This window comes from Pogoniulus pusillus, chromosome 16 (genome assembly GCF_015220805.1).
Source record: "Pogoniulus pusillus isolate bPogPus1 chromosome 16, bPogPus1.pri, whole genome shotgun sequence".
NCBI lineage: Eukaryota > Metazoa > Chordata > Aves > Piciformes > Lybiidae > Pogoniulus > Pogoniulus pusillus.
Window position 1 is genome coordinate 7,711,169 of NC_087279.1, and position 26,112 is coordinate 7,737,280.

At 52.7% G+C, this 26,112-nt stretch overlaps 1 protein-coding gene across 1 annotated transcript in view; it reads left to right on the forward strand.

Moving 5' to 3' along the window:
- The first annotated feature begins 261 nt into the window (after positions 1-261).
- FBLN2 (fibulin 2) overlaps positions 262-26,112 on the forward strand; it is a 44,901-nt gene continuing 19,050 nt past the window's right edge. Inside the window, exons 1-6 of the mRNA XM_064156038.1 lie at positions 262-314; positions 1,042-2,494; positions 21,354-21,465; positions 23,437-23,566; positions 24,303-24,489; positions 25,113-25,319. Of these exons, the coding sequence (XP_064012108.1) occupies positions 1,156-2,494; positions 21,354-21,465; positions 23,437-23,566; positions 24,303-24,489; positions 25,113-25,319 (1,975 nt within the window). The 5' untranslated portion in view covers positions 262-314; positions 1,042-1,155. The remainder of the gene's footprint in view (positions 315-1,041; positions 2,495-21,353; positions 21,466-23,436; positions 23,567-24,302; positions 24,490-25,112; positions 25,320-26,112) is intronic.

Sequence of the window (26,112 nt, forward strand, 5' to 3'; positions counted from 1 at the left end):
GTAACCAAAAAGCAACTTTCTTTTCCTGTGTGTCCTTTGCCAAAGTGTTACTGCAGCAGTTCTCCTCCATCCACCTGTCTGTAGGTGTCTGTGTGTCTCTCCATAGCTTCTGCTCATGGAGCAGTGATTCACTGTAGAGCATCTCTGATGGTGCCAGCAGTAGAAGTGCTGGCCGCTGGCAGCCTGTCCCCAGCTGCCGTTAACACACTGCACACACATTTGTCACCCCAGGGAGGTCAGTGCGTCCCTCTGTGTGCTCCAGGTCCGCCGTGGAACTCTGCCAGCTCCTGGGAGCTGAGGATCCAGCATCTAATGTGAGTTACAGGAGAGCCAGCAGGGTTTGTAACCGCGCAGGACACAAGTTCTCTTCTAGTGCTGCTGGGGCAAAGCAGTGCTGAGGACTGAAGTGCAGAATGTTGCTGGGGAGGGGAAGGAGGCAGGAAAACCCCTCCTGCTTGGAGTTAACATGTGTCCAGACAAATTCTCACCGCTGAAGGCTGAGTTTTGTCTAAGATCTTTAAGATTTGGGTCTTTGTCATGCAAATATAGAGGGTAATTACCTTAAAGTGAGCTCCGCAGGGGGAGCAGGGTGTATCTACTGCCGCTCTGCCAGCAGAGCTGCCTGCTTTCAGCTGGCAGTACGAACAAAAAGGCATTGAAGCAGAAGGGCTTCTGCTGATCGAAATCCGTTTGTCATTTCTGGGAGGATTTTTTTCCCTTTCCCTTTCCCTTTTCCTTTCTCTTTCCCCTTTCCCTTTCTCTTTTCCCTCCCCTTTTCCTTTTCCCTTTCCCTTCCTTATCTCTTTCCCTTTCTTTCTTCCTCACTTTCTTTCTCTTTCCCTCCCTTTGTATTTGAAGATGGGGGTGGGGGGCAGCATGCAGCTCCAAACGTAGTGCCTACAATTCTTGGAAGACATTATGATTAATTTCCTACTTAGGTTTCCAGATGTTGGCTTTTGTCCCAACTCTTAAAGCCCTCTGATGTTTAACAGGATATGTGCTGAGCACAGCCTCTAACAGAGTTCTCTTTCATAACTTCAGGACCGATGAGCAAAGGTAACTCAGGAAAGCGCCGCAGACTGGGAGCTGAACCCGCAGCCTTCTAGGGAAGAGCTCAAGCTTGGAGGGCAGCTCGGATCCTCGCCTGGGAAGACTATGGCCAGGTACGAGAGCTGGCAGCGGGGCTGCCTGGGTGCCACCCTGCTGGTGCTGCTGTGGAGCGGCATGTCCGGCGCGCAGGGGGACTGCACGGGCGCCGAGTGCCAGCCCCTGGACAACTGCATCGAGGAGGTGCTGGAGCCGGGCGCCTGCTGCGCCACCTGCCTGCAGCACGGCTGCACCTGCGAGGGCTACCAGTACTACGACTGCGTCAACGTGGGCTTCGTCAACGGCAAGGTGCCCGAGGGACAGTCCTACTTCGTGGACTTCGGAAGCACCGAGTGCTCCTGCCCCAAGGGAGGAGGCAAGATCAGCTGCCAGTTCATGCTCTGCCCGGAGCTGCCCCCCAACTGCATTGACGCGGTGGTGCCGGCTGACGGCTGTCCGCAGTGTGGCAGGATAGGCTGCCTCCACGAGGGCCAGAAGTACGTGGCAGGGCACACCTTCCACATGCCCCCCTGCAAGGTTTGCCACTGCCCCAACGCTGGTGGGGAGCTGATGTGCTACCAGCTTCCAGACTGCAACGCCTTCTCCTTAAACACGGCGAGCCCGCTGGATGCTGAAGACAGCGAAACGGAGAGGCACTACGACGATCCCTACAGCTACGACCAGGAGGCACCAGAAGGAGACAACACCCAGGTGGAGTCTCCAAAGAAGTACAGGAGTTACTCATCCCACCTGGAGCAAGAGAGCATCAGCCAAGAGCAGAGTGAGGACTATGACTACCTACCAGCCAGCGTGGCTCCTTCAGCTTTGGCTGCGGCCGAAGCAGGCACCGAGCAAGCGGCGGCCGCGGTCACCACACCGGTGCCCAGGGGCCCCTCTGAGGTCCGCAGTGCCACGGACAGAAGTGAGCGGAGGAGGGTGCCCCGCACCACTGCAGCATCCCTCCAGCAAACCACCCCTAAGGAAGCACCAGTGACTACCACCGCTGTACTGGAGCACACAACAGCCACCACTGGGACACCCAAACGTCTGGAGGAATTGGAAAGGAGACCAAAGGGGAAGCAAGGGGACAGAGAGAGGCAAGAGCAAGAAAGAGCCCCCCACTCTAAAATGAAGAAGCATGCCAGGAAAGAGGAGCCAGGGAATAGCCTGGATCTGGGCCTGAAAGAGGTGAATCTGACGGAGCCGAGCTGGCCCAAAGCTTCCCATGCCAGGCAGGAGGGCAGTGCTTTGCCCAGGGTGAAGTTCAGTGCAACCACCTCTCCTCCTGTGGCTCTGAAGGAGGACCACAGCCAGGCGTCCCAGAAGCAGTCACAAACTCTTTACCGTTACCACCCCGAGGAAGACGGAGACCCCAACTCTATCCATGCTAGCCCCAGGGTGCCAGGAGGTAAGAGCTGCTCCCACTGCCCGTGGCTGGAGAGCATTTACTCATAACGACCTTGAGGCATTTCCACTCTTCTTGTCTTCTTGCTGCTGCACATGGGCAGGAGGGCAAGCAAAGCTCCAGCTGCCTGCTCTCGTCGCTTTGTGTTCCGTTTGACACAACAGAGGCCTTTGCCCTGCTGCCTGCCTTGCTTTGGGTTTGCAGAGAGGGGATGGTGCTTTCTGGTGGTGGTTCAGCCTCCTTTCAGGTGATGACTTGTTAAACTCACAACTTTTTTCTCCCATTATTTGTTTCTATTTTCTGATGTGATGGTAGAGAACCATCTTCCTCTGCACAAAAGGATTCAATTAGTATCTGCTGGGATTCTCCAGTTCCCAACTGGATGTAATCACGTGTGGAGCTTTTGTCTTTAGCTGGGGAGGGAGTGGAGCAATTGTGCTTCTGCTGGGAAAATATTTACAGCTCTTTTTGTAATGTTTATCCTGGGCTTGAAGGGCTGCCTGAGCTCCTTAGTGCAGGAGCTTGATATATGGACTCAAATAGCCCTGAGGACTGGTAGGGAGAACCAAGACTGCCTCTTGCGTTGTGTTTTGTGAGGGCTGGGGGTTGATGATGTTGATGCTCAGCTGTATCAAGGGAAGGGGTTTCCTCTCTGCCTCTGACATCTGCGGTGAGTGCTGACTGCATGCTTGCTGTCATGAGTGCAGATTTCATCACTGTCAGCCAGCACCTGTGAAGGTCCATTGCCAATCCAGTTTTCATCACACCAAGAGCAGTATCTTCTTTTCCAAGACATGGCACAGAACGTTCTCATGAGACTACTGATTGCTCCCATGAGAGCAGTTTCTTCCTGGCTTGCTTAGGTAGCCCTTAAACATCTCAAGCTGCTTGGTCCATCTACTCCAGAGGTTTGAGAGAGACGAGAGCAGAGCAGATCTGGAGCTGAGACAAACAGCATCCCATGAATCTTACAGAATCATTGAATTGTTTTGGTTGGTTAAGATCTCAAAGGTTGTCCAGTCCAACCATCAACCCAACACCACCGTGCCCCCTAAACCACGTCCCCAAGTGCCATGGCCACACATTTCTTGAACACCTCCAGGAATGGTGACTCCACCACCTCCCTGGGCAGCCTCTTCCACTCCCTGATCGCTCTTGTAGGAAAGAAAGCTTTGCTAATCTCCAACCCAACTCTTCCTTGGCACAGTTTCAGGCCAATTCCTCTCATCCTATTACCTGATACTAGAGAGAAGAGAGCAACCTCACTCCAGCCAAACAAAAGGTGTCTGAGATCCATGAATGGAGCTGGCAGCCTGCTCCTTTTTATTTCCCTTACACTTCTGGGTTTGTGGCAAATGCTGGTTAGTGCCAGCAGCTCTAACCTGAGTCACACCTTGGCTGGTTGAGCTCAGCAGAGCAATGCTGCAGAAGCCAGTCTCACCTGCACGGTGGGAGTGCACCAGTTGTTTGAATGTAATGCCTTGAGATGAGAAGACACTGGCTGGGCACACAGCATCCAGAAGGGTGCCATTAGGAGGGGCAGGGAGAAGTAAGGTGAGAACTGAAGACAAGCTATGTAGACATCTCACTTCAAGAAAGAAGAATTTGTGTCTTCGCTCTCGTGTCAGCCATCTGTGCTGCACTGCTCTCCTCCCTGCTTTTTCTGGCTGCTACTGGAACTCACTGTGGATTTTCCCCTCCTTGTTTGCTGCCTGTCTCCTCCTCCCCTTCCTGCAGCTCTCCAGGAATCAGCTTCTGTGGCTTTGCAATTAAAATCAGCGCTCTGGGGTATGCTGAGAGCTGCAGGTTGGAGGTGGAGTGGCAGCCCTTGACTCTTGGGTGGCTGCAACCCAGCGTGGGGATGCTGCAGCCCAGCATGGGGACTCTGCAGCCCAGTACAGGGTCTTTGTAGGCCAGGATAGGGACTCAGATATTGAGGCCCAGTACAGGAACTCTTCTGGGAGAGCTGCAGGAATGAATTGGAAAACCTACCTCCAGTAGGGAGGTCAGCAGGCTACCAAACCCCAAGTGCACAGGCAGGTGCTCAGTGGAGGATCGTTAGTGAGCTGTGACAAAGGGACAGAAGAGCACAACAGGGGCACAGTGGCCTCTGACATAGCCTAAGAAACTTTAAGCTGATTTTATGCAACCCATTTTGGTCTCAGTATGTCACCAAGATGCTTTTGCAGTGGGTTTTTTTTTTTGAGCAACAAACTCAACACCACCATGTGAGGGCTAAAGCCTGGCATGGAGCTGCAGCAGCACTCACCTCCTCCTTCTACTCATCAGCTGTGTTTGGAGGAGGGGAGCTGGAGTTTGACTGGAGCTGGCAGAGAACTGAGAAGAAGATGAATGAGCCCTTGTAACAAGAACATCTGGCAACACTTCAGTTTCCTTTTCTCCTCACCTCTCGCTGTTCCTGTGTTACTTTCTATCTGGGTTTGGAAGGCATTGTGTGTGCTGCTTGCTGGAGCCACCTCTGTGCACAAGTCACACAGATTCATCTCCTAGGGTTCCGCATCCTGTGTGAGGTGAAGCACCAAAAGTGCTTCTCACGTTTGTGCTTTGACTGACTCATCCTGCAGGGCCTGAGGACACCGTTCTAGTTTGCTGCCTGTGGCTGGCACCATGGAATTTCTGACACTTTGTGCCAAGCCTGATAGATTGCACATGGCAAAGGAATTCCAGGAACTCAAACCTCGCTTCAGCAGGGACCAGGATTTCCTGGAAAGCAAACAGAGATGGCAGGTGTCATCTTCTGCAGCTAGCTGAGAGGTGAAAGCAGATAGCCTGCTGTGCCTGGGGGAGGTGGTGTGTTTGGGGAGGATGGGGTTTGTCTAATTTGTCATTAAAGTAGTGAAGTTTGCTACTGAAAACGTGACTTTGTCGTGGAGGTGGAGCTGACTGCATCTCATGGTCACTTCTCATGAGCTTGCTGTGGTGAACATCAGAATAGGAAACTTTTAACTAGCTCAGTGGTACCTAAAAAGCCCTTTTTATCACCAGTGATTCCAAGGATTCACTGGGAGGGGGACTTTTAGATAAGAGCATTCAGTCAGTCCCTTCTGTGCTTGGTGGCATGGAAAGCCTTACACCCACCCAACAGCTCTGCCAAATGCTGTCAGGGTTTGGCTGTCAGGATTCCACTTGGTGGCTCTTTAAAACTCAGCAGCCCCAGTTGTGATTGTTCAGCTACCTCTACAAAACTTCTTGTTCATGGCCTCTGAGCACCTGAAGATCAGTGTAGTTGTCCTCCTCCACTGCAACGTGCCTTGATTTCCCTTGTGTAGCAGTTCATGCCTTGCATGGCACTGCTGGTGGTCTTCAGCTCCAGATTCAAACGTGCAGCACTCCAAGCCAAAGGACTCTGGAAGAGATTTGCTCCAAGGAGCTGTTTCCATTGAAGATAACACAGACTTGAGTCATGTCTGGTGTAACAATGATAAAAGTTGTACTTTTGCTGGCTCTGGATCAAAGTTGATAAGTGTTGTCTTAGCTCATGGCACTGCAATCAAAAGCAGAGTGTAGTCAACATCAGCCATGGCAAGGTTTTAGGTGAGAAGGTCACAGAAATGTTTCATTTCCATCAGGGTTTGGAATGGCTCCAGAGAAGGAGACTTCACAACCTCTCTGGGCAGCCTGCTCTGGGCTGACTGTGGTCAGGAGCAAACTGAGCTTTTGCTTGTATCTTCAAGAGAGGTGGAAGCTAAATGAGGAGACTTTCCAAAATCTTGAGCACTGGTTTCAGGATTTGTGCTGGTTCTGTTAAGCTAATGAATGCACTTTGCATATGTGCTTCAAACAGAGACTTTTTCCTTCAGCCTGTGGCCCTGGAGGCTATTCTCAGCTGCCCCAGGGCTCTCAGCCTTTCCTCCTCACAGGGATGCTCCAAGCCCCTCAGCATCTTTGTAGCCTCCACTGGACTCAGAAGAAAATACAAGAGCTGGTGTCACCCCACCAGGCTGGCTGTGCAGCCACAACCCCCTGATCCGTTTTCCTGTTGGATTTTCCAGCCAGCCTCCAGCTCCTCCCCCAGCTCTCCCAGCCAGTCTCTGGCAGCTCACAGAGCCTGCAGCCCAAATGCGTTCTTGCAGCCTCTTGTCGTTGTGTTTGTGAACTCCAGCGAGTGTCTGTGCACAGGATGCTGGTGGAGATTTGGAGCCCATGGCACCACATGGCACTGAGGGTCAGCGATGAGCCCCTCTTCCCATGGCAGGCAGGAGAGGGGCTCGATGCTTTCTGATCACCAACCCTGTTCCCTTAGGACAGGCAGCCTATGGGATCAATGACAGAGCTGAGGTTGACACTGGAGTGTTCCAGGTGTAGGCCAGGAAAGCCCAGATGCCCAGGAGTTAGTCCTGCACCTGACCAGAGCTGTTGGGATGATGGTCAGAGTTGTAGGTGAGTAGAATTCTGTCTTTCAGATATTCCAGACAGACCAAGGCATCACTTTGCTGCTGCATGAACCCACACTAATTGCACCATCTCCTAAACATGCTAGTGTGGGAATTGTCCTTCTGTCCTGCCCTCATCCTGGGTCAGAAGACAGCTATTCTGAGAGCAAACCTTGGCTTGCTTTGGTGCAACTGCAGCCCAGGGAGGCTCTGGTCCTAGCAGAGAAATTTTCACAGCACTTCAGTATTTCATGCTCTTTACTGGCAAGAAACAAAAATCCACATCTCTGTGCTGCAAGATGAAGGAATCAATCCATTTCCTGCAAGGCCAGAGGACCACACTGCTGGAACAGTCTGGATTCTGTTCTCAGAGCTGCAGTGGGGCGGGTTTGCAGACCCGGATTGTTTGTTTTGGCTGGGGGTTTGCTGCCACCTTGCTGAGAGTTTTCTCTTGCTGCTTGAATCTGCTCCAGACCCTTCAGAACTTGAGCACTGCCAAAGCTGATGACAAATAGGTTCTTTACCGTGAGGGTGGGGGAACACTGGAACAGGCTGCCCAAGGAGGTGGTTGAGACCTGTCCCTGGAGACATTTAAGGCCAGGCTTGATGGGGCTCTGAGAAGCCTGATCTATTTGGAGGTGTCCCTACTGACTGCAGGAGGGTTGGACAAGATGACCTTTGAGGGTCCCTTCCAACCCAGTGCAGTCTGTGATTCTGTGAACTACAAGCAAGTGCTGGTACAGTGCAAGGGGAGTGCAAGTCAGCAGCAGGTGGCAAGGGGGCTGGTGTTCCTGATGTTCCTGGTGTTCCTGGTGGCACAGCTCTTGGCACACTCAGTACTTGAACGTGTGTTGCCCTCTCTGTGATCCCAGCAGTGCAGAGCAGCTCATCTGCTATCATAGCCTGGCTCCTACTCTCTCCTACTCTGCCAATGCTGCTGATGCTGTGCAGCTTTGCCCTGTGGTGCCTCTCCTGGCAGACTGGAAGGCAAAGCTCAGGCTCTGTGCCCTGTCCTGGTCTGATTAGGAGAGAATGCAGCCTGCAGGCTGCAGCAGGGCAGATTCAGGACTTGTCTGTGTGTGAGCAGCTGCTGGAGAGTTAGGAGGTGGCTGTGCCGAGGCTGAGCTGCAGCCTTGGTGTTTCTTCTGCTTTGCTTTCAGCCCTCAGGCAGCTCACTGGGAATGGTTGAAAATAGCCCCGTGGTTGCCATAGTTACTTGTCTGAGTTGGAAACAGAGTCTGGAGCAGGCCTTTAGTCTGGCTGCCAAAGCAGGGTTTGGCCCTGGATGATGGAACCCGAGTGGGTTGGAGGAGTCAGGCTGGAGCTGGCGCTGCCACCACCGGTGCCTGAGCTGCACACAGAGGATGGGGATGTTGGACGGCACCCAGCAGCTCCAGCAAAGCTTCTCATGGGCCTGGAGACTCTGGGAAGGAGAAAATCCTTCATGCTTCACACATTTGCCTGCTTTTTCTTTGCCCCAGGAGGTCTGTGGAGTTCGGAAAAGAGCCCTGGAATGCTGCATTCCTGGGCCTGGGCTTGGTTTGTGTCTTTGGATGTTACTGTGCAGCAGAGCAGCAGCAAATTTGCAGTGCTTCAGCTGGAGGAAGCCTCCTCTTTAGGTGAATTGGGTTTGTTTGTCCCAGGAAGATCTGGCAGATGGGTGCCTAACAACAGAGAAGGCAGCCAGGCCTTTCATCCTCTTTCAGTGAAACAGGCTCTGCAGATAAAGTGGAAATGTTTTGGTGAAGGCTGTGAAGGTCTCCTCAAGGATCTGGATCTGAGCTCCACTGAAGGGAGCTGGGATCACTTTGCCCTGTCCTTCTGCTTTGTGGGTGGCATTGGGTGTGTGGGGACACCTTCAGCTGGCACTGGAAACCCCTCACTTTGCAAAAGAATGTGTCCTGAGTGGAGCTCTCTGCTCCCATCTGCAGGTGGGGATGGGGCAGTTTGGCAGCCAGCTGGTGAAGGTGAGGATGATGCTCGGGATGCAGCCATTGAGTCTGGCCTGAGCAGTGCATGCCGAGCATTGGCTCACATTCATGCACCACTCTCCTGCTCTGTAGGAGGGAGGGAGTCAGGGCTTGGTTACTTGCAGGCTGTGGACAGCAGGCACCCCTCTGAAACTGTTTACATTGCTGGATGAGGCTGGAGTTGGACATTCTTGGTGGTTCAGCTTTTCTCCACCCTTGTGGAAGACTCTACAGGACTTATTTATCTTTCATCCCATTTACTGAGATAAATGTTTGTTCCCAAAAGAGCTTTTAGCTGCTGCCCTTGCCCCCATTCATCCCCCTCTGCACCATGTCACTTGTGATAAACCCAAGCCAGACCACCCAGCTCCCCAGCTGGTGAAAAGTCCATCCCTCAAGAGGCTTCTGCAGCCTGGGGAGCTCATAACTGAGCAGAAAATCAGATCCAAGTCTTCAAGATGAAGCTGGAGCTCCAGACATGCCTGGATCCAAGGAATCACATCTAGCAAGTAGCACATGAACCAAACATCAATTTCCCATTCAACCCCATTCTGTGGCTCTGAGAACTGCTCCTGCCTTGAGGAGCACTCATTTCCTGCTCAGCTCTGGTGACTCAGCACAGCAGAGTTCTCACCCATTCTGCTTTGCAGATGTTCTCAAGCTGTCCTTGGTCCGACTCAGCTTCTTCAGCAGCAGCATCTTTTCTCCTTGCTGTGGTGCTGTGAAGATGCTCACTTCACTAAGGATCTCTTTCTCCTTCTGGCTTGGCCATGGCCCTGCTGGCTGTGCTTCTGAACAGAACCCAAGTGTTGAGTTTCAGGGTAAAATTTCACATCTCCTCCTTCAGGTTGACTCAGGTCTGGAATCTGCAGCCAGAAGCCCAGGCTGCCAAACTGTGCAGCTCCAAGTCCTCCCCTCTGTCTATTGTGGGGCCAAACCTTTCTGCCCTTCAGATCTGCTGCACTCTGCTGAGACCTCCCTTGCAGTGCTGGGGCCAGTTCTGGAGTCCCCAGCACAGCACAGACAAGGACATGCTGGAGCAGAGCCAGAGGAGACCACAGCAATGCTAGCAGGGCTGGAAGCCCTCTGCTCTAAGGCCAGGCTGAGAGAGTCGGGCTTGTTCAGTATGCAGAAGAGAAGGCTCCAGGGACACTTTGGGGTGGCCTTTCAGTGCTTAAAGGAGCTGATCAGAAAGCTGGGGGCAGACTTTTGAGCAGGGCCTTTTGTGACAGGACGAAGGCTGATGGTTTGAAACTAAAAGAGGGAGATTTGGAGTGGAGAGAAGGGAGAAGTGTTTGACGCTGAGGGTGGCAAAAGCCTGTCACAGGCTGCCCAGAGAGATGGGAGATGCCCCAAGGCTGGAACCATTGCAGGTCAGGGTGTCTGGGGCCCTGAGCAACCTATTCTAGTTGCAGATCATAGAATCATCATAGAATCATTGAATGTTAGGGATTGGAAGGGACCTCAGAGATCATCAGGTCCAACCCCCCTGCCAGAGCAGGATCACCCAGGGCAGGTCACACAGGAACACATCCAGGTTGACTTTGAAAATCTCCAGAGGAGAGTCCATGACTTCTCTGGGCAGCCTGTTCCAATGCTCTGTGACCCTAAGATGCTGATAGACATTGATCAGATCCCCTCTCAGTCTTCTCCTCTCCAGCCTAACCAGCCCCAGGGCTCTCAGCCTTTCCTCACCAGGCAGTGCTCCAGTCCCTTCAGCATCCTTGTAGCCCTCCATTGGACTCTCTCCAGCAGATCCCTGTCCCTCTTGAACTGGGGAGCCCAGAAGTGGCTGCAGCATTCCAGGTGTGGCCTCACCAGGGCAGAGCAGAAGGGGAGGAGAACCTTCCTGCATCTGGGCAGGACACATTCCTCTTAATGCACCCCAGGACCCCATTGACCTTCTTGGCCACAAGGGCACATTGCTGTCCCACAGAGAGCTTGTTGCCCACCAGGACTCCCAAGTCCCTCTCCACAGGGCTGCTCTCCAGCAGATCATCTCCTAACCTGTACTGGTGCAGTTTATTATTCCTTCCCAGGTGCAGGACTGGCACTTATCCTTGTGGAACCTCATTAAGTTCCTCTCTGCCCAGCTCTCAGCCTGTCCAGGTCTCACTGAATGGCCTTATAGCCCTAGAAGTAGCCTGCTATCCTGCTGGCTGAGAGTGGGGTGGACTAGATTACCTTTGAAGGTCTCTCCCCATCCAAAGCAGTGTGGGATCATAGAATCATAGAATCAACCAGGTTGGAAGAGACCTCCAAGATCATCCAGTCCAACCTAGCACCCAGCCCTAACCAATCAACTAGACCATGGCACTAAGTGCCTCATCCAGGCTTTGCTTGAAGACCCCCAGGGACGGTGCCTCCACCACCTCCCTGGGCAGCCCATTCCAATGGAAAATCACTCTCTCTGTGAAGAACTTCTTCCTAATATGTGAATAAAAGCCTTGTTCTGCTTTTCTGGGGCTTTCACTACTTGAGTCCCCACACTCTGGAGTGGCACTGCCATCGTACTGCCTGGAGCTGCCCTCTTGTCACTTGTGCTGCCAGGTGGCCATGCCACTGATGAGAGCAGCTTAGCTTTGCTTCTGATTGACTTTTCCATTCCTTATTTTATTGGCTTGTATTAAAGCTTCTTAGGTCCTGTTTGGGTTTTCTTCCCATGCTAAACCAGGTTCTGGTATTCAGAGCTGCTTTCAGTGAATGAATGATGATGGAGAGAGGAGTTTTGGGCCTGTGCCACTCTTCATATGGCTCTTTAGAGATATCTGTCACTTGAGGTGGTTACCTCAGCCTGTAAAGATTATGTTAAGTTTTAAATGATCTCCTATTTGTATGGCCAAGAAATGATTCAGTCCTCTTGCACGTTGTATTACCTCAAGCTGTTGGTATTTACTGTGCACACAGTCGAGGAATGAAGTCTGAGGCTTGCAGAGATTTATTTAGTGTCACTTTCTCACTATCTGCTCATAGTTTGGGTCAACAGATTGAGTAATGGAGTTGTGATGAGAGAGTTTCTCTGTCACCCTGTTCACTTTGGGTTGTCACATCAGGGCTGTGGTTTCACAAGTGGAAATTGCTGTCTCTTGGGTAGGTAGCAGCTGCTGTGGCACTGCCTGGGGGGGTTTAATGGAGCTTTATTTTTAAATGCCTTCATTAGCAAAATGAAGAACAAGAAACTTTCTTTTTGGCTCTAGAGATATTTCTTCTTCTCTGTGTTTGATGCTTAATGGCATTGGTGCAGCCAGAATGAAGCCCTCGGTCTGTCAGTATTTCTGTCTTCTGCTTGCTGTTGGTTTTGTCAGCTGTCAGGACAAGAACATTTAGGAGTCTCCTTTTGAAGGAGTTACATTTATAATGATTTGGAAGTTGTTTCATCACTGAACCTGTACTGAGGAGGTGAGGTCAAGGGTGCATTAAGGGGAGTGTGGCTACAAGATCAAAGGATGTTCTCCTGCCCCCTCTACTCTGCTGTAATGGGGCTACATCTGGAGTACTGGATCCAGTTCTGGGCTCCCCAGTTCAGGAGAGACAGGGAACTACTGGAGAGAGTCCAGTGGAGGCTACAAAGATGCTGAGGGGCCTGGAGCAGCTCTGAGGAGCAAAAGCTGAGAGCCCTGGGGCTGTTGAGCCTGGAGAAGAGCAGCCCCAGAGGGGATTTGATCAATGCCCAGCAAGAGCTAAAGAGTGGGGGGCAAGAGAATGGGCCCAGACTCTTGTCAGCAGTGCCCAGGGACAGGACAAGAGGCAATGGGCACAAAATGGGACCCAGGAGGTTCGACCTGAACAGAAGGAGAAACTTGTTTGGTGTGAGGGTGCTGGAGCCCTGGAGCAGGCTGCCCAGAAAGGTTGTGGAGTCTCTTTCTACACAGAGATTCCAACCTCCCCCCCTGACCATTGTGATCCTGGGCAAGCTGCTGTGGGTGCCCCTGCTGGGGTTGGACTGAATGATTCCCAGAGGTCCCTTCCAAGCCCACCATGCAGGGATTCTGTGGAGCTGTGACTGTTTATGGTCAATAATCATGTTTTAGTCACTGATTGTGGGGGTATCTTTGTAAGCTTTCAGATCATTCACATTCATCCAGCAGTGCTGGCAAGAGCTGGTGCTGGGTAGATGGTTCAGAAGTTTATCTGGGAGCATGGTCCCTTGGAGTGGGCTGGATTGGGAGAGAATTACATCAAGAGTTAAAAATGTGGAGTTGTTCTGTTGCACAGCTATCAGTGGATGTCAAGCAAGCACATGAGATTTAATTGAATTCTTAAGCATATGAAGTGTTCTGGAACTCTTCCACGGAGCCTTACCTGTGGGTGCTGTTTCTGCTCAAGCTGGATCTGTAGGCTGCTGGCAGAGAACTGCCTTCTTGCTGGTCTTGGGCCCGTTTTGCTTGAGGCCAGATGTTGACTCTTGAGGACTGACCTAACCTTCTGTGTTTAGATGCCAGTGCCTTGTCCTGGTTTGCAGTTGTGTTCCCTGTTCCAGCCCTGCTGTGCAGCTGTTTGTTCAGTGGCTCCTTTCTCTGTCTCTGGTTCTCAGTGATGCTTGATGTCACAGGCAAAAACTGACAGAAGAGGTGATCAGAGGGCTGGAGCAGCTCTGTTTGGAGACAGGCTAAGGGAGTTGGGGCTCTTCAGCCTGGAGAAGAGAAGGCTCCAGAGAGACCTTAGAGCAGTCTTCCAGTATCTGAAGTGGGCTACAGGAGAGCTGGGGAGGGACTTTTGACAGGGGCTTGCAGTGACAGGATGAGTGGCAATGGATTTGAGCTGTAAGAGGGGAGATTGAGGCTGCAGGTGAAGAAGAAATTCTTGACAGTGAAGGCAGGCAGCTCTGTGTGCAATGATCACCTCACATGCAAAGAGAAAACTGATCCTGCGCTGAGCTGCTGCAGATGCATTTGTCTGTTCTCCAGAAGGGGCAGGTCCCTCCTCAGTGAAGGTGCAAGGATTGTGCTCCATTTGCCTTAGACACTGAGGGCACCGACAGAGCTTGGGAGGGGTGAGAGGAAAACCTCTGTGTGAAACTGATGTGGCCATGGCAAAGCTTGAGTGCATCTACGTCCTGGAGCCTGAGCCTGCCGCCAGACGCTGTCCCTTTGCAAGCTGTGTGCCAGCTCGGCTCATGGAGCTCACAAAGCCAACAGCCAGAGTTAGAGGACCTTCCTAAGCACCTCTCCTGGGCTTCTCGACCTGGGCCTCTGCAGTTTGGTGCTGCTCCAGAACCTCTCAGCCTCCCAGGGCCTGGTGATTCAACCACTTGGATCTCTACTCCATGGGCAGTGACTCAGCAAGTTCTTTGCTTTGGGCAGCTGTGTCCAGATGTTTCTGGCTTTAAGTGCACAGACACCTAGCTCCTTTCTCAGCTCTGCCAAGAGGTTTCCAGCACTACAAAGCGCTTTGTATGGAGCTCATTATCAGAGCTGGGGCTGCAGGCACATCACCAGCCATTAGCTGGCTGACATGAGCTGGAAACCTGGGTAAGAAATTCCAGAGTCAACTCATCCTGATGCTTTGGTCATTCAGCTGTCATTTGATCTTTAAACACAGAGCACCAGCAGCACTTTCCTGCTCTGTGTTTCAGTTACTCCTTCATCAGATGACACTAAGCTGGGGGCAGATGTGACTGGGTTGGAGGGCAGAAGGGCTCTGCAGCGGGACCTTGACCGCCTGGACAGATGGGCAGAGTCCAAGGGGATGGGGTTCAATAGCTCCAAGTGCAGGGTGCTGCACTTTGGCCACAACAACCCCATGCAGAGATACAGGCTGGGGTCGGAGTGGCTGGAGAGCAGCCAGACAGAGAGGGATCTGGGGGTGCTGATTGATACCTGCCTGAACATGAGCCAGCAGTGTGCCCAGGTGGCCAAGAGAGCCAGTGGCATCCTGGCCTGCATCAGGAATGGTGTGGTCAGCAGGAGCAGGGAGGTCATTCTGCCCCTGTACTCTGCACTGGTTAGACCACACCTTGAGTCCTGTGTTCAGTTCTGGGCCTCCCAGTTTAGGAGGGACATTGAGATGCTTGAGCGTGTCCAGAGAAGGGCGACGAGGCTGGGGAGAGGCCTTGAGCACAGGCCCTATGAGGAGAGGCTGAGGGAGCTGGGATTGGTTAGCCTGGAGAAGAGGAGGCTCAGGGCAGACCTTATTGCTGTCTACAACTACCTGAGGGGTGGTTGTGGCCAGGAGGAGGTTGCTCTCTTCTCTCAGGTGGCCAGCACCAGAACGAGAGGGGACAGCCTCAGGCTGTGCCAGGGGAGATTTAGGCTGGAGGTGAGGAGAAAGTTCTTCACTGAGAGAGTCATTGGACACTGGAATGGGCTGCCCGGGGAGGTGGTGGAGTCGCCGTCCCTGGGGCTGTTCAAGGCAGGATTGGACGTGGCACTTGGTGCCATGGTCTGGCCTTGAGCTCTGTGGTAAAGGGTTGGACTTGATGATCTGTGAGGTCTCTTCCAACCCTGATGATACTGTGATACTGTGATCTCTCTCTCCTATCTAGCTTCTGTGAGCAGCCATTGCTCTGAACAGCAAACAGCAGTGAGCAGTGAGCTCTTGGCTCACTCACAGGTAATCAAAGCTGGGCTTTGGCAGTACATTGATGAAATGGCACAGAAAGTTCTGCCTCTGTTGATATTTTCCTCTGTTTCAGATGTCTACTGCAGCCAGTAGCTGCCATGAGCCTCTGTGGGAGAGGCTGAGGAGATGCCTCCACCCATCGTTAGAATTTGCCGCCTCATCCCAAAAGCTCCAAACCACATTGAAATCAGAGAGCTGGAACTTTTCACAGCTCAGGCCTCCAGTTTTCTCTCTCTTCATCTCTGCTTCCCAAATAAAATATGTTCAGGAACGCAAATTCCTCTGCAGTTGGCTGCAGTCCGGAGTTTCCAAGCGGGAAGTGTAGCCAGAGTCCACTGCAGCAGATGGAATTCCAGCTGAACTTCAGCTTGTGCCCATTTCAGGTGCAGCATGTGGAGTGATGGAGCCTGCTCAGTGCTGCTGTGGCACAAACTCTTCCTCCTCCTCAGGTGGTCAGCACCACAGGGAGGAATTCCCTTCCTGTGGAGGGCATGGCCTGGGCTTTGGGCTTGTTTGGAGGGATGGATGCATGAGAGCTCGAGGAGGAGAAGCCCTGCAGCCATCTCTGCTGTTTCCAGACAGTATGAAATGCTGAGTGCTGGAGACATGATCTCCCTGGAGAGACAGGCAGGAGCTCTCAGCTGATGGATGCTGATCTAGCCACAGCGTCCTGAGCAGTATTTGATGCTCTGCAGGAGACAGATGTGACTTGGTGAAGGTTCCCTGTGGGAAGCACTGCCCTCCTGGATCTCTCTGCCCCCCACTCCAGACTTGAGACATCAAAGAGCTGCAGCACATGGTCACGTTCCATCAGTGCTGGACTAGGGACCCACTAAAGCATAACCATGTTCATAGTTGTTCTACACATCCAAGGGCTTTGTGCTTTGATTTTTAGTGAAGGAGCAAACAGGTCCTGTAGGCTGCCTTGGACAGCTGCTTCAGACCCGAGGTTTGGGTGAGAGCCTCCCCTTCTGCCAGAGTTAACAGTGATTTGTAAGTGATTGCCTGTCATGAGAGTGACTTCAGTGCCTGTGCCAGTGCTTGCAAGCCTGCACCGGCATCCTTAGTCCTGAAGAGCACAGATGAGCATGACCTGCTGCTTTTAATTAGAGCTTGGAGCTGAAACAAAGCAGCCTGCAGAAGAGCAGCCCGAGAGGAGATCTGATCAATGCTCAGCAACAGCTAAACGGTGTGGGGCAGGAAGACAGGGACAGAGTCTTGTCCGTGGTGCCCAGTGACAGGACAAGGGGCAATGTGCACAGGCTGGAACCCAAGAGATTCCTCTTGAAGGAGAGGAGAAACTTCTTTGGTGTGAGGGTGCTGGAGCCCTGGAGCAGGCTGCCCAGAGAGGTTGTGGAGTCTCCTTCTCTGCAGAGATTCCAAACCCACCTGGACAGTGTGATCGTGGGCAAGCTGCTGTGGGTGCCCCTGCTTTGGGCTTGAAGGTCTGCAGAGTCCCACCATGCTGGGACTCTGGGTTTGAATTCTGTGTGTGGTCTGAGCAGTGCAGACTTCACATCACTGTAGTTCTCTTGGCTTCAGCGGGGTCACGCTGAGCTGCACCGTGGCAGACCAGACATTTGCAGCTGGAGTCTGCAGGGGAAATGAGCAGACACAGCCACCCGGTGTCAGTAACAGTAGCAATATCAGCAAGGTGCCTCATGTAGGTGTTCAAACTTCCATTTTGCTGATTTCCACTCCAGATGACCGATTTCCTAGGGAATTGAGAAGTCTTGGCCCCAGACATCTCCAGTTCTGATGCATGGGAAAGAGACATTTCCTGCTGAGCTCCCTGCTAGCTGCTGCTGAGTCCCCCTGGGGCACTCTGGGCATCGGCAGCAGCCCATCCAAGTTAATATTTCCTCCCACATTTATGAGGGACAAAAGGAAGTTTGTTCTGCTGCTGTTGATCCTAGCATCCCACTAAATGTCCTTGGCAATAGCTACCCTGGTGGTGGGTGCTTCCTAGAGGATTGAAACCTTCCTGGGGTTCATGGATCAGAGCAGGAACCTGGACCATCACCTCTTCCAGCCACTCAGTAATCCAGGAGGTGGCTTGGGCCACCACCACTACTGCTGAAATTCTTCCACAGACACTGACTGCAGGACTTCATCAAGAGAGGCCAAAGGAAATGAGGGAGCTCTTCAGAGAATCACCAAATAAACAAACAATGTCATTTGTGACTCTGTGCCTGCCAAATAAGGAGAGCTGGAGCCCTGCAATGACTTCCCTGCTCAGTTTTAGCATCCCCTATGCACTAATTAGAAACTCAGTGGAACTCAGAGGTTTCCTTCCTCTGATGTCCATAATGTCCAGAAGTTTTGGTCAGCAGTTCTCAAGCCTGCCCAAACAGAGCTGGAGGTTAGATGCTTCACCAAGGATAGCTTGCAGTGGTGGAGCTGCAGGTCACTGATGGATGCTGTTGTGTAACCTCATCTTTTCTCACCTTTCCTGGACATTTTCAGTCAGTTGCACTCTTTGGAGCACATCCAGCACTGGTCACCTGCAGGGCATCTTTCTTCTGTTAGCAAAGTTACAAAGCTCAAGCACCTAAAAGCTCACAACCACATCCTGAAGGATGAGTGAGCTTTGGGGTTGGTTTCTTATTGCTTCTGATTCCCTCATTCAGGGTTTAGGTTCATGCCCAGTGTGCAGGAGGCAGGGAGCACACAGAGTGGAGATTCACCTTCTAACCAATGCAGATCTGTGCAGAAAGAGGTGGCCAATGATACCTCTCAAGTTAGAATCACAGAATCATAGAATCAGTCAGGGTTGGAAGGGACCACAAGGGTCATCTAGTTCCACCCCCCCTGCCATGGGCAGAGACACCCTACACTAGATCAGGCTGCCCACAGCCTCATCCAGCCTGGCCTTAAACACCTCCAGGGATGGGGCCTCAACCACCTCCCTGGGCAACCCATTCCAGGCTCTCACCACTCTCATGCTGAAAAACTTCCTCCTCACATCAAGTTAGCCCCCTCCTCAGAGAGGCTGTGGGGTTTTAGGTGGGCTACAGCTGCAGAAAGGGGTGTCACAGGATCACAGGATATTAGGGGTGGGAGAGGACCTCTGGAGATCTTGGAGTCCAACCCAGAGCAGGACCATAGAATCTAGCACAGGTCGCACAGGAACACATCCAGACTGGGCTTGAAAGTCTCCAGAGAAGGAGACTCCACAGCCTCTCTGGGCAGCCTGCTCCAGGGCTCCTGCTCACAGCAGAGAGTTTCCTCCTCCTGTTCAAGCACACTGCTGAGCGCCACAAGGGCCTCTGAATTGTACCTCGACGTTTAAATGAGCTGATGGAAATGCTGCTGGGAAGGAAGGAGCCTGCCCAGCCACAGAGCAGGGCGTGCAGAGAGGCTGAAATTCTTCAGGCAGGAATTACTGGGAAAATGGGAACCAGGCTTCCCAAAGCCTCAGCTCCCTGGAAAGTGAACTGACAGCATCAATGTTCTCTGTGCAATAGCTGGGAAGGAAGCTCGAGGAGGAAAATCCAGCCAAGGCTATGCTGAAGGGCAAGAAGTTGATGCCTGCTCTGGGTTATTGCTGCAGCTCACAAAAGGAGGTTGTGCACAAAGTGTTCTGCTTCAGGCTCGGTGGCAGAGGGATGGAGCCAGAGAAGGCAGGGTTTTAAAAGCCAGGAAGGGAAATGGTTGAGTTTTTAGCTGCTGAAACAAAGGTTCCAGAAGTTTTTTAGCTGTCCCATGCCCCCACCCCCTCCTTTCAGCCTGGAGCTAATGAAGGAGGCTGTCATGGAAACGCGAACCACCAAACACAGTCCAAATGTCCTGACCTCTGGCACAGGTAATGCAAGGTTTGACTTCCAAGGATAATCCAGCTCTAAAGCCAGAGGGAATCTCGGGTTGCTGTTCATTCACACTGGGAGCAGACCCTGCCAAGCAGTCCTGGCTGAGGTGGTGTTGATGTGTGACCCTGTTGCGCAGAGCCCAGTGAAGGGGGAAGGCTGGGGCTGGTGGATGCCTTGGGCAGGCACAGCTCTGGCTGCTTTGCCAGCGAGCCAGCACCAGCAGTTGATGAGAACGGGAGGAGGGAGGAAGCAGCCTGTTTGCAGTTGAAATGGAAACCAGATGCCTCCCAGGGAGGGGAGGGGAGGCGATGCGGCAGGGGCTCGTCCCGGCTGGGAGGTGGGGTGGGTTTCTGCAGCGATGCCGGTGACTCTGGAGGCAGCAGGAGAAAGCAGGAAAAGGCTCTGCTGTCGGCAGTTCCAAGTGAAGGCAGCTGCTGCAGGTGCGGTGGACTTCACTTCCAGTGCTGGGGGGGTGGCATGGCAGAGCCAGCCCAGCAGGAATGGAGAGGAGGAGGAGGGAAAAGAGCCGAGAAGGATTCAGCGCTGGGCTGCAGCCATGAGATGCGTGTTGAGCTCTCAGCTCAGCTCAGATTTCTCCTGCAGGCTGCTTTTCCATTACCAGAGGAGCCTAAAAGCCTGCTGGGTGCCCACGGGTGAAAGCCCCTTCCCCAGCAGTGAGGTAAGTGAGGGCTTGGTCATGGCAACACCCCAGCCCTGGAGCCTGGCAGTCAGACACACTCCTGGCCCGGGGCGCTGAGGAGCCTGCAGTGACCTGCCCAGAACGACCCAGACGTGGATTTCTGTGGAACAGCTCCCGAGGAAACCCTGAGTGGTGCCGGTGCCGTCGGTGCTGGCTCAGTGCCATCAGAGGTGGCTGAGTGCCAGGGAAAGCAGCTGGCTCTGGGGCTGGCTTCTCACTCTCCCCTTTGCCAAGATAAATGTTCTCTGCTGTACCTTCACTTATTAAGGAGGGACTTCAATAAAGCCTCCCAGGCTGGAGATAAGATAAGAAGTGACAACCTATTCTCTGCTGTGAGCAGGAGCCCTGGAGCAGGCTGCCCAGAGAGGCTGTGGAGTCTCCTCTGGAGACTTTCAAGCCCAGTCTGGATGTGTTCCCGTGCGACCTGTGCTAGATTCTCTGGTCCTGCTCTGGGTTGGACTCCAAGATCTCCAGTGTCAAGTGACACTGCTGCTTTTGTCTTCCTTTGGGAAGCTTGACACGGTGAAGAGATTGGAGCAGAAAACAGACCCACTGGAAGCAGGGTTTGGTCAGTGTTTGAAGAGCTCTGCTGAGTCAATGATCCTGGTGTGAAGTTCTTCATGCTTTTCCCATCAGAGATGGGCTTGTGTCCTCAGGCAGCTCCTTGAGGAGGAGCCACAGCAGCTTTCTTCTCAGCAAACACTGGCTGCTGGGTGCACTGCAGGTCTGGATGCCCCTTCCTTTGGCAAGAAAGGTCTAGAACAGAGGCCCAAGAGATAAATACAGAAATATGCTTTGGGGTTTTTTATGAGGCAGGAGTCCTCAGCACTGGCTGGCCAGGAAAAGCATCACTCTGATCCCTTCCCTGCCCATGTGTGTACAGCCTGGTGCAAGCAACCTGCTGAGGCTTGGGTTTGCCCTGTGCTGAGCTGCTGTGCACTCTGTGTGCTCTGCTCTGTTTGCTGTGGCCTCGGACACATCTTCATGCTAGCTCAGCTGGTGGCAGTGAAGGTTCTGTCACAACACCATCATGATGTGTTCAATCAGCTTCACAGACTGCTTGGGGTTGGAAGGGACCCTCAGAGCTCATCTTATGCAACCTTGAGTGTTAATTGTGTTGAGTGATTGTTAAGGCTTCTTTTGTGCTCAGAGGTGCCAAAGGTGGAGTTGTCTTCAAACCAGTTATGTCTTCTGTTGTGTTTAAAGTTCTCATTTGCTTCTGCTCTTCCAGGTACTTGATTATACAAAGACACTGGAGGTGTCTTTTTGGGTTGTCCTGTAACCAAACGAGATGTGGAAGAGAAAAATACCCCCACAAAACATAAGAAAGAGCTGAACTGTTGTTATTTAAACTGTCTTTTAATTAAGAGAACAGAGCCAAACCAACCCATTCCATACCACACCACTCCAGCTGTGTGTTTTCTGCAGGTTCCACAAAGGAATTGATTGAGAGCTGCTGTGGAGCTGGCCAGCAGTGGGCTATAGACAACGGGGAGTGCAGAGAGATCCCTGTAAGTGGAGTGGATGGTGATATCTGCAGGTACGTAAGGCAGAGAGGAGCAGCTTGGACCAACACAGAGAGCAGCCCTTTAGAAGATAGCAAATGATTGCACAGCTCAGGGAACGTGCAGGAGGCTGGGGACTGTTCCATGCATTGTATGAGCTGGTGGCAGACTGGCAATGTGCCATGGCAGCTGAGAAGGAAGGGCAGGGAGCAGTGGGCACAAACTGGAGCAGAGGAGGTTCCCTGGAAACCTAAGGACAAACGTTTTCCACTGTGGGGGTGGAAGAGCCCTAGAGCAGGCTGCCCAGAGAGGTTGTGGGGTCTCCTTCTCTGGGGGCATTCCAAATCCACCTGGACACTGTCACCCTGGGTGATTCCCTCCTAAGTGATCCTGCTCTGGCAGGGGGCTGGACTGGATGATCTCCAGAGGTGCCTTCCAATCCCCACCTTTCTGTGATGCTGCAATTTCCCCCTCCCTTGCCCCACAATCCAAACAAAAGCCTTTGGAGGTTTCTTTTCCTCTCAGGTGAGCAGAGCTCGGATTCTGGTTTCCCAGTTTGATGCCCATCTGCAGTGTTGCAGGCAAACAGAAGGGCAGAGTTTGACTATTTGGCCAGTGCTAAATGCAGTCATCATCCAAGCCACTGAATGAGGTGTTCTTTGCCCAGGGTGAAGGCTGCTGGTTCTGCTGCCTGTCTTCAGCTGGAGGGGTAACCATAGCCCTGCTGGTGCTGCTGGTACAGGCAGCATCTGCTCTGAGTGAGAGTGCCAGGTCAAACTGCACAACACAACAAGAGAAATGGCTGCAGGGGGTCATGAGCAAGGTGTCACCTTGGCTGCAGCTTGTCCCTTCTCTCTCCTCACCTTGGCCTGGACCAGCCTTTAGGGAGGGCTGGAGGCAGTTATCTGAGACTCACAGGGTGCAGCAGAAGCCAGAAAATTTCCCCAAGAGTCATCCAACATTTTCAGCACTAAAAAAACTTTGGCATGATTGGTTTTGCTGAAGTTGGTATCACTGCAGCTTTCTGAAGTTGCTGGGAGACTGAGCTTCCCCTGGCATGGCTGGCACACACCAACTGCCTACCAAGTAAAGACAGCTTCAAAAATCCCAGCCTAGGCATAAGTAGGTGCAAAGCATCTCCAGGTGCTGCCTGACGCCAGTGGCAGGCTCTTGGAGCTTGGCATGCCTGAATGAGTTGCACCTGCACATCTGAGGCTGGGCTAAGAAAGCCAGATCCCAGATGGTCCAGTCCCTCTGAATCTCCTGGGGTTTGAAAGAGCCAAGAGATCAGTTCAGTCCTTGGATCTTCAGAATTTCATTGTAGGCACCCTGTGAATCTTCTGTGTGAGGAGAACTGTCCTGTGAAGGTACTGAGCTTTGTGGTGTTAGAACCATGGCATCACTACTCCTGCTGGAGCTGTGCCAAGGTGCAGAGCTGGTCACCATGCATAAGTCCAAGCCCCAAGTGCCCCTCTGTGTGCAGAATGCCTGCACGTGGCAGAGCTCCAAGAGTCTGCCATGAGTCTGGGCAGCAGTGTAGAAAGCAGATAGTAGCAGTGAAAATGAGCTGCTGCTCTGGGAGCCTCATGGAGTTCAGCCAGGGCAAGTGTAGGCTCCTGCACTGGGACAGGTTGGGCTTTCCCCACTTCCCAGGGAAGATTTCTGTCTGGTTTCTCTTTCCTCCTGATGGCTTCTGAGAAGCAAAGCACAGGGAGGAGGGACTGCTTCACAGATAGAGATGAGCAGTAAGGGATATTGGTGACCAGACTTAGAAAGTGACCAGACTTGGAGAGACAGTGACCTAAACAAGAATTCTTCAGCATTTATCACCTTTCTCTGAGTAAAGAGGGAAAACTACATCCTGCCCAGGCCAGTGATACCACCTCTAATATGTTGCCACCCATGTCAAGGAGAGACCAAGTCTTGGGATGCATCATGATTCCAGTGGGTCTGGGGGATGTTGTATCCCACCCTGATGAAAGCCTGACCTGGGTGCTCCTTTGCAGAGTTGCCCAGAAGCAGTGCTGTGTCTCCACGGTGAGGGAGAACAGCTGCCTGGCTGGCATGGTGGCTGCCAAGGAAGGGGACACCTGCGGGCCGGAGGAGAGCGATCCCTGTGGGGGGGCAGCCTACAAGGTGAGTTGCTCTGCTGCTTCTGGGGGGTTTGTTCCTCCTGTTTGGGGAGTCTCTCCCTTCCTGCACTTAGCTGTGATGTCTTCCCACCTTAGTGTGGAGCACAGAAGATTACAGAGCTGCAGGAATGTAGCAGGGACGTGATGGTGTTACCAGGACTGTTCAGTATATTCACCAAGGACCTGGCAGAGGGCACAAAGGGCACTGACAGCAAGATTGCTGATGACACCAAACTGACAGGCTGGAGATTTGGGTGGGGAGACATTGAATGAAATACAACAAGGACAAGGGGAGAGTCTGGCATCTGGGAAAGAACAACCCCATGGGCCAGGATAGGTTGGGGACTGTCCCACTGCAGAGCAGCGTAGGGAAAAAAGACCTGCTTCTCCAGCTGTTAAGGCTGCAGGCTGGGTGGGCTCATCCCTGCTGGGGACCATAAGGAATCCTCTGTGCTGATGGTCTCCTCCCTGCTGGGGACCATAAGGAATCCTCTGTGCTGATGGTCTCCTCCCTGCTGGGGACCATAAGGAATCCTCTGTGCTGATGGTCTCCTCCCTGCTGGGGACCATAAGGAATCCTCTGTGCTGATGGTCTCCTCCCTGCTGGGGACCATAAGGAATCCTCTGTGCTGATGGTCTCCTCCCTGCTGGGGACCATAAGGAATCCTCTGTGCTGATGGTCTCCTACCTGCTGGGGACCATAAGGAACCCTCTGTGCTGATTATCTCCTCCTCTTGCAGCAATGCTGTGACTGCTGCAGCCTGGGCCTGCGACTGAGGAGGGAGGAGAAGACCTGTGAGTCCAACATAAACCTGGGCTACCCCTGCAGCCACGTGATGCTGTCCTGCTGTGAGGGGGGGGATCACTTCATCCATCCAGAAATCAAGCAGCATCCTGAACCCCTGCCCACTGTGACGCCTGAGAAGGGTAAGTGTCCAGTTAAGACTTCCAGACATTGCAGAGAGTCAGCAGAGGCTGGGGTTGAAGGGCTGGAGGGCATCCCTCTGGAGAAGGATTTCGAGGTGCTGGGGAGTGCAGAACTGGAGACAAGCTGGCACTGAGTGCTGCCAGCCCAGGCCCAGCCTGTCCTGAGCTGATCCCCAGCAGCAGGGGCAGGGAGGGGATTCTGTCCCTCTGCTGTGGTCTGCTGACACCACCCCTGCACTGCTGGGGCCAGCGCTGGAGTCCCCAGCACAGCACAGACAGGGACCTGCTGGAGTGGAGCCAGAGGAGGCCTCAGCAATGCTGGGAGGGCTGCAGAGCTTCTTGTGAGGCCAAAAAGAAGGCTCTCTCAGCAGTTAAAGGGCTGATCAGACAGCTGGGGATAGACTTTTGAGCAGGGCCTCTTGTGACAGGATAAAGAGGAAGGTTCAGACTGGAGAGAAGGGAGAAGCGCTTGACACATAGTGGTGTGATCCTGAGCCAGGTTGGTCAGAGGGGTGGAAGATGCCTCGTCCCTAGAAGCATTGCAGGTCAGGTTGTTTGGGGCTCTGGGCAGTCCTAAAGCTCAGACCTCTGCAGGAGAAGGAACAAGTGTTGTGCTGTTGCAGTTTCAGAAGCAGAAGATCACCACGAAGCTTTGTCCATCAGTAACGAAGCTGAGCTGTCCAACAGCTTGCCTGGAGATGACCTGGATGAGTGTCTGCTCTACGGTGGGGAGCTCTGCCAGCATCTCTGTGTGAACACCGTGGGCTCCTACAAGTGCTCCTGTTTTCCAGAATTCACTTTGCAAGAGGATGGGGTCAGCTGCTCTCCAGGTGAGTGGGTGGGCAGGAGACCCCAGGAATCACAGAATCACAGAAGCAATCTGGTTGGAAAAGACTCTCAGGATCACTAAGTCCAATCATTATCCCTACTCTACATGTAAAGTTCTCCTTGAAACCATATCCTCAAGCACCAAAACACATCCAGGGTTGGTGACTCAACCCCCTCCCTGGGCAGCCCATTCCAATGCCTGGCCACTCTTCCTGGGAAAAAAAGGTTTCCTACTGTCCAGTCTAAACTCACCCAGTGGCAGCTGTTCCCTCTTGTTCTATCATTATTCACCTGTGAGAAGAGACCAGCAGCATCCTCTCCTTTCAGGTATCTGTAGACAGGATGAAGAAGGGTGATGTCCTTGTGCCACCCAATGAAGGATGATGTCCTTGTGCCACAGTTTCCTTTCAGTTATCTAGATAGGATGATGCAGGATGATGTCCTTGTGCCACCTGTGTTGCCCTACCACATTTCCTTTAGTTTCTGCTAGGTTTTCTATGGGTGTTGACCCATGGCTGTTTCCTGGAGGAAAGACAAAGAACCACTCAGGCAATTCCCTTCTGCCCTGTGTATGGGTGGTATGAGGTCAGGATATTGATCAATGCCCTCAGCTGAGGAGTGTTTGCACCTTTCAGAGAACCACAGATCTGTTGGGGTTGGAAGAGACCTTTGGGATCATCCAGTCCCAACAGCTCACCTGGAGCTCACAATGCCACCACTGCTGCTAAGCCACAGCCACTAACCCACATGCCTCAGCACCACATTCACCTGTCTCTTAAACACCTCCAGGGATGG